At 46.2% G+C, this 12,500-nt stretch overlaps 1 protein-coding gene across 3 annotated transcripts in view; it reads left to right on the top strand.

The window, feature by feature from the left end:
• LOC133452412 (disco-interacting protein 2 homolog C) overlaps window positions 1-12,500 on the top strand; it is a 237,252-nt gene that overhangs the window by 108,975 nt on the left and 115,777 nt on the right. For all 3 annotated transcript variants that reach the window (XM_061731689.1, XM_061731690.1, XM_061731691.1), the window contains exon 2: window positions 9,994-10,065. In XM_061731689.1, the coding sequence (XP_061587673.1) occupies window positions 9,994-10,065 (72 nt within the window). The remainder of the gene's footprint in view (window positions 1-9,993; window positions 10,066-12,500) is intronic.

The raw sequence follows: 12,500 nt of genomic DNA, 5'->3' as shown, positions 1-12,500 counted from the left end.
AAAACAGGTGAATGAAACTGCAGCATTTCCTCAGATTTAAAGAAAACAGTTGGAAGTTCCAGGATTCTCCAGGAGACCATGGTGATCCTAAATAAGGACGAGTGGAGATGGATGGATGGATGGATGGATGGATGGAAGCATGAAAGGATGGATGGATGGATGATGGATGGATGGATGGATGGATGTAAGCATGAAAGGATGGATGGATGGATGATGGATGGATGGATGGATGGATGGATGGATGGATGGATGGATGGATGAAAGGATGGATGGATGGATGATGGATGGATGGATGGATGGATGGATGTAAGCATGAAAGGATGGAAGGATGGATGGATGATGGATGGATGGAAGCATGAAAGGATGGATGGATGGATGGATGGATGGATGGATGGATAGATGTAAGCATGAAAGGATGGAAGTATGAAAGGATGGAAGCATGAAAGGATGGAAGCATGAAAGGATGGATGGATGGAAGCATGAAAGGATGGATGGATGGAAGCATGAAAGGATGGATGGATGGATGGATGGATGGAAGCATGAAAGGATGGATGGATGGATGGATGGATGGATGGATGGAAGCATGGATGGATGCAGGCGTGGATGGATGGATGGATGGATGGATATTATAAATGTTTATTCCACATTTCCAGTTGGTGTGTAACAAGGTTTCAAGGGTTTTTCATTCATTATCATTTGCTTAAAACATTTGTAACGATCAGCGAGACTCTGATTTCCTGAATTTGAAAGAAAGCAGTAGGAAGTTGCAGCTCGTTTGGTCGAGCTTCGGTGGACTGACGGTGTGATCTATGTCCGGCGGGTTGGACGTCTCCAAGCCTCGGTGTGCAGGTTCCCTTGCGTTTCACGTCGTTTTCATACTCGTTGCTAGGGGTGGGCGGTACACCGGTGTCATAGTCATCACCGGTGTAACACTGCGCCACGACATGGATTTTGCAATACCGTCAATACCGTAATAAATCAATTATAAAATAATAAGCCTAAATAAGGCATTAAAAACGTCGGTGATATGCAAGGTTTGCTGCAGTGTTGTGACAGCAAGAGGTTGAAACACAAGCAACCTGTTTCATCACTTAAAAAAACACGCACGCCCGTGAATATGAAGAGGCAACCAAAGCCAAAACGAGCGCAAGTGGGACCAGCAGCTGCTGCTGGGACCGCTGGGACCGCTGCTCCAGCACCAGCGGAGCAGCGGTCCCAAGACTACACAGCTTTCACTGCAGGCATCGTTTATGCTGCTACACCTTACGACAAGAGTAGTAAGAAATGACAGGGCTTAAAGTATTCCGGCACCGTGCCGGATCTCCGGCGTACGGAGTTTTTTTTTCTCGGCGTGCGAGTTTGACTGCTTTAAAAAAAAAAAAAAAAAAAAAAAAGGTTTGAGAGAAAAAAAAAGTCTGAGTCAACCGAGTTCGTCTACCAATGGAATGAGAGGAAAGCAGCTCTGGCTCAACCAAACTAACACCAGCCAATCAGAAGTGGAGCTGGGCGGGTCTTTGACGGCAGCGGAGCGCAGAGCGCTGTTTCAACCTGCTGGAAGAATCACCGACTTCAAGATGGAGAAAAAATTAATGAATGTCGGTTTAAAAGAATCTTTTTTCCCAGAAGAAAAAAAGAGTGACAAAAAAATACCCATAACCATGTTCTTCTCTCGAAAAAACACACCTGTACCGCGGGCTTTAGAAGAAAAAGACGCTGCAGCGCAAGTCGGGATGGAGCGGCTCAGAAGAGCAGAGAAATACATGCGAGGCGGTGCTGAACTCCGCAATTTGAAGCTTTGTATATTATTTATTAAAAAAAAGGGTTGCTACTATGTGAATATCACTTATCACGGGTTCTTTTTGGAACGTAACCCTCTCGAAAAACAAGGGATTACTGTATATGAATACTCATGGCATAAACCTGTCAAGTTTTGGATTTAAAATTAAGGGAAATTTTCCACCACCCGCTGTCCAACCAGCCCAACCGAGGTCCAGTATTAGATTTTAAGACAGGTTTACAAAATATTTAAAATATAATATAATAAAAATAAATATAATATAATATATATATATATATATATATATATATATATATATATATATATATATATATATATATATATATATATATATACATAAGATCTTTAGGTTTTTTGCCAAATAAATATGTTGAGAATGCATAATACTCTCCCATGTCTCTTTTTTATAAGGATACCTACCATTTACTTATTATATTATAAAAATATTAACCTTATTCACATAAAGGGACAGGACAGGCTACTCCTCCCAAAACATACCAAAAAATACCGTGATATTATACCGTCACCGTTCAAAAGATGAAAAATACCGTGATATTAATTTTAGGTCATATCGCCCACCCCTACTCGTTGCTACCCGACACCGTGTCCTGCGCTCCGGTCCGATAGAAACGACCCGGGCTGCTGGACGTTCCACTGGTCCACTGGAGATAGCAGAGGCTGCAGGTGTCGACCCGGGAGATAGCAGAGGCTGCAGGCGTCGACCCGGGAGATAGCAGAGGCTGCAGGTGTGGACCCGGGAGATAGCAGAGGCTGCAGGTGACGGAGGCCCGGGAGATAGCAGAGGCTGCAGGTGACGGAGGCCCGGGAGATAGCAGAGGCTGCAGGTGTCGACCCGGGAGATAGCAGAGGCTGCAGGTGGCGTCGACCCGGGAGATAGCAGAGGCTGCAGGTGGCGTCGACCCGGGAGAGAGCAGAGGCTGCAGGTGTGGACCCGGGAGATAGCAGAGGCTGCAGCTCGGCACAAGCTACACTTTTACCCTCGGTGTTAACTTTCAAATGAAAACTCCACGGTTTGGCTTCTTTCTTTCGGCTCCTCACTTCCCCACTGGATTCAAGCGGGCCGACCCGAACCGTGACGGGGCCTGATTGTTCTGGTGTTGCGGCGGTGAGTTCAGGGTCTCAGCGGTGAGTTCGGGGTCGCAGCAACGTCTCTGCGTCGTTTCCTCAGAGACGGCGAGATCAAAGCAGTCGACTCACGAGTCGACTTTCAGCTGACGGCACCGAAATTTAACACCATGTAACAACGTAACACACAAACGCAAACAAGCCGAGAGTGTGTGTGTGCGTGTACGTGTGCGTGTGTGCGTGTGTGCGTGTGTGTGTGAGGAGATTCAGTCCTGACTCAGCTTGTTGCTGCTGTAAACACCTGCTGCCTCTGACCGCACACTTCACACACGCTGTGTGTGTGTGTGTGTGTGTGTGTTTGTGTGTTCTCCATGCCCTCATCCACTGGGAGTCCGCGGGCGTTTCCTCTTGGCTCAGGTGTTTCAGGTGTTTCAGGTGAAGCAGCTTGTTGTGTTTCTTCTCTCCGAGTTTCTGAGAACAATGTTCAGGATTATTGACGACAAACATGATGTTTAATTAAGAAAGAAAAAAATAGAGCGCAGCAACAACATGCCACTCACTCGCTTTATTTTATACTATTTATATACTATTTATACTTTTACTGTGACCACCAAATAATGTTGTTTTCCTGTCCTCCACCTCATCCACAACATCTCCATCTCAGTCTCCGTGAAATTTAGTGGCACGGTGGCTCGACACGTCTCATTCATCCTGACGCGCAGCACAAACAGGCTGCAGGAAGCCACTGCACATGCTCAGCAGGCTCATTCATATGCAAATACCGTCATGGAGTAGTTTGCATTGCCCATTTATGGTATGAAGTGGGCGTGTAGAGGGCGGGGTATGAGGCGAATTCACCTGCGCAACCTTCCAGCTGGACTGTGATTTATAAAGCGAACATTGCGTGCAGATGTGCGTGCACACGGTTTTATAAATCCAGATTTTTTTTTGCGCCAGCCATTTTCGGCTTTTGGGTTTACGTGCACTTTTAGTATGAATTCTACACACTCTTTTATAAATGAGGCCCGTGAAACCTCCAGACCTGAGACCTTCACACCTGGAGGTCTCAGACCTGAAACCTGGTCTCAGGCCTGAGACCTCCAGGTGTGAAACCTCCAGGTCTGAAATGGTGTCACCATTGTTCCCAGATGTTTGTTGCTGATGTCTTTCCTCCCTGGCGGTGTGTTAACACCTACCTGAGCTCCAGACCAGCTTTTATAGACGTGTTCACACTTCCTGACGATGGGTTCATTAAACGGCGTTTGATTGGTTCCACCTGGTCGTTAACTCGTCTCAGTCCAGAGGAAGCGGTGAATAAATGTTTCCCTCGTAGCAGATTGTTGTTTCTTCTTTTATTCTAGCGTCCTCCGGCCTCGGCGGGTCACGTGGTTTTGTTTACGTTTCCCCGATCGCCTCCCTGATGCCGCTGAGAGCCTCTTCGTTCTCTCTTTCCACTCCTTCCCTCCTTCCTGCCTCCAGGGAAACCTGATCTTTTCCTCCTCCTTCGCCTGCAGTGATGAATCGTGGAAACGATAGTCACCTCGTGCTTCCTTTTTAGGAACTCTCGCCCTCCTTTCTTTACTGAAAGGCATCTTTTCCTCCTTTCTCATTGATGTTATTCCCTCGCCTGGTGTTTCTGCCTCTTTCACCCCCCTCTCTCTCTTTACCGGGGTTGTTTGCTGCTCTCTCTCTTTACTCTATATGGTCACGGACTCTCGGCTCGCCGTTTCTGCACAAACACACTCTCACATTCCTCCTCCCGTTCATCCCGGAGGTGTTGATCAGAGGAGACGTTTCGTGGGGAAACCCGCCTCTGGCTCGGAGTCAAACCCTCCGGAGCTGAAATAAATCACAGCAGCTGAACGAGGATCTGAGGCCAAGTTTTCACGTCAGTTTCCTTTTCTTTGCACGAGAAAACAACGACAGCCGTTTGCTTTCATCTGCTGCAGCTGGACTCGTTGCGTAACCTGGTAATTCAGTCCCCTAATCAGTTGCCATGGTGACCTTCTGCAGCCGCATCGCAGCGCCGTCCGAAGGAATTCCTCCGGAAGATAAACAGGGATCTGCAGATCTGCAGCCAGAGCTGCACCGTACATGGAGCTGGGGATGGCGAGGCCCGCCGCCGCCGCGCGCTAGGGCGCGCTAGGGCGCGCTAGGGCGCGCTAGGGCGCGCTAGGGCCCCCCTGCGAGGGCCCGGTCCGACTTCCTGCGGCTGTTTCTGAAAGCCTGGTATCAACAAGAGTTCAAGACTGTTTCAGACTTTTTTACAAGTTTAAAGGAAGAAATAAATGTTGAAATAAGATGATTTTGACTAAATTTATGGAACATCAGGCTTTTTTCTGCAGGAGCTGTGAGGGGAACCGTTCTCGGGTTCGGGGGAATCGCTGCGCTCTCCTTTTGAGGTTTTTACCTCCATTTACCATCAGGCAAAACTAAGGGGCTGCCTGGGGCAGCAAGATACTGAGGGGCGCCGTAAAATCTCCATACACTTATGTTTAATACCGTTATTACCTATTTGGGCTTATTAGTTATATTTATGATTTAAAATCCTCTCGCTAAAATGCCAGCACAATGGTATTATTGGCCCTTTTCCACCAAACCAGTTCCAGTGCTGGTTCTAGTTCACATCTCATTCAACTTGTGAACCAGCTGAGAACTGGTTTGCTTTTCTACAGCTTGGGTGCTGAGGGGAGCCACGTCATTACGTCACTGTTACATCAGTTACGTCGCTGCGTTTGCGTGAAAGTTGCAGCAACAACCAGGTATCTGCTCTAACAGAACTTGGTCCATGTAGCTCCTCCGTGGACACATCTCTAAAAGACAGGTTGTCTCCTCCTCCTCCCATGATGCTTTGCTGCATCCAGATTCATTCTTATTTGAAAATGTCTCTGTCTCCCAGTCTTGCTATTGCTGTTGGTCTTTATAACTCCTTATAACTCTTTATAACGTCCCCTCCGCTTACGTAAGCGGTTCTTTCTTCTAGACCAGCAAAGAGTTGGTGCTACCTTGGAACCGTTTTTTCCGGTCCTGAGCCAGTTCTTTGTCAGTGGAAACAGAAACCTGGTTCCAAACTCACAACCAGCCCTGGAACCGGTTTGGTGGAAAAGGAGTAAAAGAAGAGTTTCTTTCAGGCTACAATGATCCTGCAGTACGAAACACTGAAAATATACGGTTTTAGTGACGATATTGAAATAATCAGTGTAAACCTTCTCTCTGCATAGAATTGCACATATTTAAAGTATTAGTAATAATAATAATAATAATAATGATAGCGTAATTTACCGTAGGTGACGGAGAAGTGTTGATGAACGACTCTCCTGTTCTTAATTCAGAGGGCCTCTGCCTCGGGCCCCAAATTTCTTAAATCCGCCTCTGGTTCAGGGTTATTAGTTTGTCTTTATTCCTGCGTCCTTCGTATCTCGTAGTCCTGGCGCTCGTCTGCTGCAGCAGCTCTGTGAAAAATATTGAAAAATAGTGAGAAATGATGAAAAAACTCCAGGATGGAAAACCTAAATAGTATTTTTGAAGTAGGCAGTGAATGTGTTTTATTTCTGCTGCAGTGTTTAGCACCAAAGCCTGTTTGAATTTGAGTGACTCCACCCCCGGTGGCCAGTTGGTGAAGTGCGGTTTTCCCTCCTTGGCTGGATTGTTGGTCGTCAGTTCAGAGTTTTCTTTAAATAAATGCATAGTTTAAACGGTCCTTGGTGTCACATCAAATGTTAAAGTGCTTAATATAATCAGTTAAAACCTCTCCAGCGCTGCTCAGACTGTCTGCTCAGGCCTGCAGCAACATCATCCACAACTCAGTTTCCTACAGAGAGACAGATGGAGAGCAGCAGAGTCTGAGTCATCCACCCCCCGTCTCCCCCCGTGACGACTGTGTCTCCGGAGGGTTGCAGGGATTTCTATCCGTTTGTGAGTGCAGATGGACAGTAGCATCTTAAACAAATATATATATATATATATATATATATATATATATATATATATATATATATATATATATATATATGTATATATATATATATATATATATAGTTTCATACACCAGTGATGCCGCTGTTCAGATTTGCTGGGTCCTGTGACATCAGAGACCGAGATCGCAGTACGGATCCCACTTTTCCACCTTCGGTACGGAACATACTGAGCCTAAAACAGCAGGCTGGTGGATTTAAAACAATAACGCACAAAAAAGCCCCCAAAAGCAACTTCAGAAAACATCCCTGATGGATGGAAATGCTTGAAAATGTGAATGTCTGCATAGTTTAATAAAATAACACTCACAAAGGTCAGAAGAAGAAAACATCTGTGAAGTTAACGAACAGGTTGCTGAGGCTTTTCTCATGTTTGCATCTCATCTGTGAGAAATATAAAATATTTATAAATGTAAAATATTTAAATATAATAATATAATTTAATGATAATATAATAATAATATATAATCAATAATATATATACAATATTAATATATTATATTTATATTATATATTATAGTCATATTTATAAATATAAAATATTTAAATATAATATTTTATAATATAATATAATATTAATAATTTAATATAATAATATATATTTATATTATTAAATATTTAGAAATATAATAGATCATGATAATCTCACGAGCTGCAGCTCTGAGCTGCCCCCCCTCCCTGCGGGACATCAGACCTCCACCCCCAGCAGCGATGCCAATTACCGCCGAGTCCCTCGCCTTCACACGGCGCAGGCATCGCCACAGAATGACGCGTCTTATCTGAGCGCCGGCCACGCGCTCGTGTGTTTTTAAGAAGGATTTGTCAAGTCATCGGCTGAAATGGCTTGTTCCTGTTTGACAAATCCTCTGCAGGTTTAGTGTCACTCGTGTCTGTTTTTATCCCCCCCACTGGGGGAGGGGGGCGGGGGGCTCCCGTCTTATCCGATTTTTATCTTCATCATTATTTATTTTACTGAATCATCCTCCAGTGCAGGAAGCACGAGGCTGTTCCACGTCTCATCCGCTGTGACTGAAGAAATCACAAACTAGAGGAGAGAAACGGTTACAGGAATGTTGACAGGAAGGGTTTTCTTTGAGATGTTGGCGGGGGGGGGGGGGTGTTTCTTGGCTGACCTGGATGGATGGATGGATGGATGGATGGATGCATGGATGGATGGATGCATGGATGGATGGATGGATGCATGGATGGATGGATGGATGGATGGATGGAAGGATGGATGGATGGATGGATGGATGGATGCATGGATGGATGGATGGATGGAAGGATGGATGGATGGATGGATGGATGGATGGGGGGATGGATGGATGATGGATGGATGGATGGATGGATGCATGGATGGATGAACGATGGACGGATGAACGATGGAAGGATGGATGGATGGATGGATGGATGGATGGATGATGGATGGATGGATGGATGGATGAACGGATGAACGGATGGATGGATGGACGGATGAACGGATGGATGGATGGATGGATGGATGAACGGATGAACGGATGGATGGATGGACGGATGAACGGATGGATGGATGGATGCATGAATGGAGGGATGGATGGATGGATGGATGGAGGCATGGATGGGTGGATGAATGGATGGATGGATGGATGATGGATGGATGGATGGATGGATGAACGGATGAACGGATGGATGGATGGACGGATGAACGGATGGATGGATGGACGGATGAACGGATGGATGGAGGCATGAATGGAGGGATGGATGGATGGATGGATGGATGGATGGACGGATGGATGGACAGATGCATGAATGGATGGATGGATGAATGGATGGACGGACGGATGGATGGATGGATGGACAGATGCATGAATGGATGGATGGATGCATGAATGGACGGACGGATGGATGGATGGATGGATGCATGAATGGATGGATGGATGGATGGATGGATGCATGAATGGATGGATCGATGCATGAATGGATGGATGGATGGATGGATGGATGGATGGATGGATGGATGCATGAAAGGATGGATGGCGTCTCACATGGACCTTTCTTGGCGTCTCAAAAGTCTAACTAAGCCAAACATCTGGGTCGTGGTGGAAGTTGCTGCTCTCCGGTCGCAGCATGACGGGTCTTCGGTTCTTCGGGTTGAAACACAAATAAAACCTTCATTTAGAGTCACGTCCTCCTTTTATCTGGCAGCGATACCGGAAACCCACCCGCCTCCATCGATCCGGCCCCCTCGCCGTTTCCTGGTTAATTAGATTGATGCTCCCACTTCGATTTCTTAATCTGCAAATGCAAATCCACCGTTGCCATTCAGCACTTTACGCATCGCTTTGTCATCTCTTTAATCTCCGGGTCCCATGATGCCTCTCTCTCCTTGGCTCCCCTAGAAGACGGTTGGTGCCGGAGAGCATTTGCTAATGACTCCTGACGTTGCGTTCGAACCTTGCGTGGCGGTTAAACTCATCACGTCTCTGCCGATGACTCAGCTGGAGTTCATTAACTTCACAGCGACTCACCGCCCAAAAAGGACTGTTTCTAGTCTCCAAAACTTTCTTGCATGAAAGGATGGATGGAACTGCCCCCCCCGGGGCTAACTTACCTCCAGGAACCATCTATAACCGTTGCCGTTGGATACAGATGTGCTCTGTGCTGCCTGGAAAGGTGCTGATGGCGGCGTTTCCCCGTCGCCGGGGGAAACCGGTCAGCAGCTTCTACGGCGGGTTTGTTGCAGTGAGATGAAAATTAAAAGCACCTGCATTAATTTGGTTCATTGAACGCTTGTTTTTTTTTCTCTTAATGATAAATTAGTTGGAAACTTGCGCTCGTGCAGCTTTTTATGACCTCATAAATCTGGGCCGACGTTACGACCAGCTGCAGTTCATGGACTCACCAGCAGGGCGGCCTGAGTCGGCCTCCGTTGACCTTCACGTTAAACTACCCAGCTCTGCAGCTGGAATAAACATTTACAGCCTGTTTTAAAAACTGCTTTTGGTCCTGATGTCTGCATTTACACCCATGATGGCCGTGTGTGGGGGGGGGAAATCTCAGAGATCTTAAACCGAACTGGGACGTTGTTTTGACTCGTGTCCGTCTGTCGTTGTGACGATCGGAGAGTTAATGCTTTCTTTCGTCTGTCTCTGGCAGGTGACATCACACAGAAGGGCTATGAGAAGAAGCGATCCAAGCTGATCGGCGCCTACTTCCCTCAAACACCAGGTAAATGCTTCTCACCTGCAGGCTGGCCAAAGATTTGTACACGATAGCACAAGTCGTGACAGTTTAATTTTTTTAAATTTATTTAACCTTTATTTAATGAATTATTTAATGAACTTAGAAAGCTTAGATAAAACTAAATACCGCGTGTAAAGGTGCGGTTTGTGAGATTTTCTTTCAAACAGCTTAAGACGCTCAAAGATTTAACTTATCAAAATGTAAAGAAATAAAAGAAATGCTATGTTGCTTCAGCTGCTTTGGACCTTAAAGCGTCCAGATGATGCTCATTTTTAGTAATTTAATCTATTTGGGATCTCCAAAGTAAATTCAGGGAGATTTTCCTTTTTTGTTTGTTTTTTGTGAGTTCTCAGAAGCTAGCAGATGCTTTTTTTATTTCATATATATATTTCAATCAAGTTTCAAGGAATCTAACTTCCATATTGATGCCAATGTGGAAATAAGAAAAGTTGCAGTTCATCCTCTGACCACTAGGGGTCTGACTCCACCAGCGAGTCGACCTCCGTTGACTTTCATGTTAAAATGTCCAACGATGCTGAAGGAAAGATTTTTTCATCCTGGTTAAAAAAAACAGCTATGGAGCCTATTGATTTTCTTTTTGTGCTACATCAGGTACAATTATATAAAGTAATAAGTGTATTTATCATTGGGAGTGTGGACTTTTGATTGCCAGCCGGCTTAGCCAATGACTAGCTGTCTGCGCTTTCTTGTCATCGTCTCGCTACGACACTTCGCTGAGCAGTCCACCGCTTGCACTGACCGTGAACATTTCTGATTTTGCTACCAAAAACATTTGAATGAAGATATTCATCTGAAAATGTTTGCTGGGAAGCCATCGAAGTTATCGATGGCTAGCGCTGCTTGGTAAGAGATGGGCGTGTTCTAGCAGGCTCCTGGGCCTGTTTGCCCCGTCCATTGCCCCGCCCGTTTACAACATGTCGGCAATGAAAAAGTGGCTTCAAAACATAAAAAAAAAATAAAGTCTGCTCGGTACTTTGACAGTGTGTGATTTAACGTGGACGTCGGCGGAGCTGGACTCACTCCCTGCCCCTAGTGGCTATTCAATGAACTGCAACCTGGAAGTCCAAATGTGCCGTATTGGGATTATTATTATTTTTTTGTACTTCCTGAATCTTGCAGACTCCCTGATGGTGAATATTTTTATTCTGGTCTGCGTTGTCGTCGGTCGGTCGTCTCCGGCATGGATCCATCTTTGTTTTTCTGAAGAGCTTCAGGCTTTGGTTGAGTTTAGAACTGCTGCAGTTACGCTTATTTTTAGCCCCCCCAACCCTCCCCATCCCTGTAGACTTCCTGTATGCACTGTCGGGGTTTGTATCCCCCCCCCCGAAGGAAGCTGTTGAGGGAGATCGGGTTTCTTCACTCTTGATAAATCATCAGCAGCTGAGCGGGGTTCGGTGGTTGAGCCCGTCGTAGCGTCGGAGCTTCGGACCACAAACCGTCTGGAAGTCCGTTTTACAGTCAGACTCCTGACTTGTGTGGATGGGGGGGGTTCTGCAGACAATCTGGCACTGCCAGAGCTATTACTGGCACACACTGGTCTGTGTGTGAGGCGGGGGGAGGACGAGTGTGTGTCCTCTTAGAGTCGGGGAATGTCAGGAAGTGCATTATGGGAAGGAATGAGGGGTGTGGGATGGAGAAAATGTTTGGTATTCACATCGGAGCTCGTCGGGGGGGGGGGCAAACACACACATGCAGAGTCGTGTTTCCATCATGTTACAGGCTTGAATGAAGTGGGGCTCGAACGCGAGCTCCGCCCCTCAACGCGGCGGCTGGTTTGAGGGTTTCTGCAGCGACGACTTCGTGATGAGAGACTTGGTTTAAAGCAGTGTTTCTCAATCCTGGTCCTCGTGGGCCCCTGTCCTGCATGTTTTAGATGCTACTCTGCTTCAGCACCGTGATAAAAGTACCTGTGTCATCAACAGAGTTGTGCAGACCTTGGTGACAAGCTAATGAGGACCGTTAATTAGAATCAGGTGTGTTGGTGCAGGGAAACATCTAAAACATGCAGGACAGGGGCCCACGAGGACCAGGATTGAGAAACATTGGTTTAAAGTCTGACGCGTGACGACAAATCTGCAACGTTACGATTTAGATTTTGGTCCGATTTAAGGAGCCAGTCAGAGATGATGCAAACATCATGACGGAGGAGTCAAGGAGGAGAAGAACTTGTGGATGGATGGATGGATGGATGGATGGATGGATGGATGGATGGATGGATGGATGGATGCAAGGATGGATGGATGGATGGATGGATGGATGGATGGATGGATGCAAGGATGGATGGGTGGATGGATGGATGGATGGATGGATGGATGGATGGATGGATGCAAGGATGGATGGATGGATGGATGGATGGATGGATGGATGGATGGATGCAAGGATGGATGGATGGATGGATG

The sequence above is a fragment of the Cololabis saira genome, chromosome 10 (genome assembly GCF_033807715.1).
Source record: "Cololabis saira isolate AMF1-May2022 chromosome 10, fColSai1.1, whole genome shotgun sequence".
In the NCBI taxonomy this organism is placed as follows: domain Eukaryota; kingdom Metazoa; phylum Chordata; class Actinopteri; order Beloniformes; family Belonidae; genus Cololabis; species Cololabis saira.
This window is presented reverse-complemented; position numbering and strand designations above follow the sequence as displayed.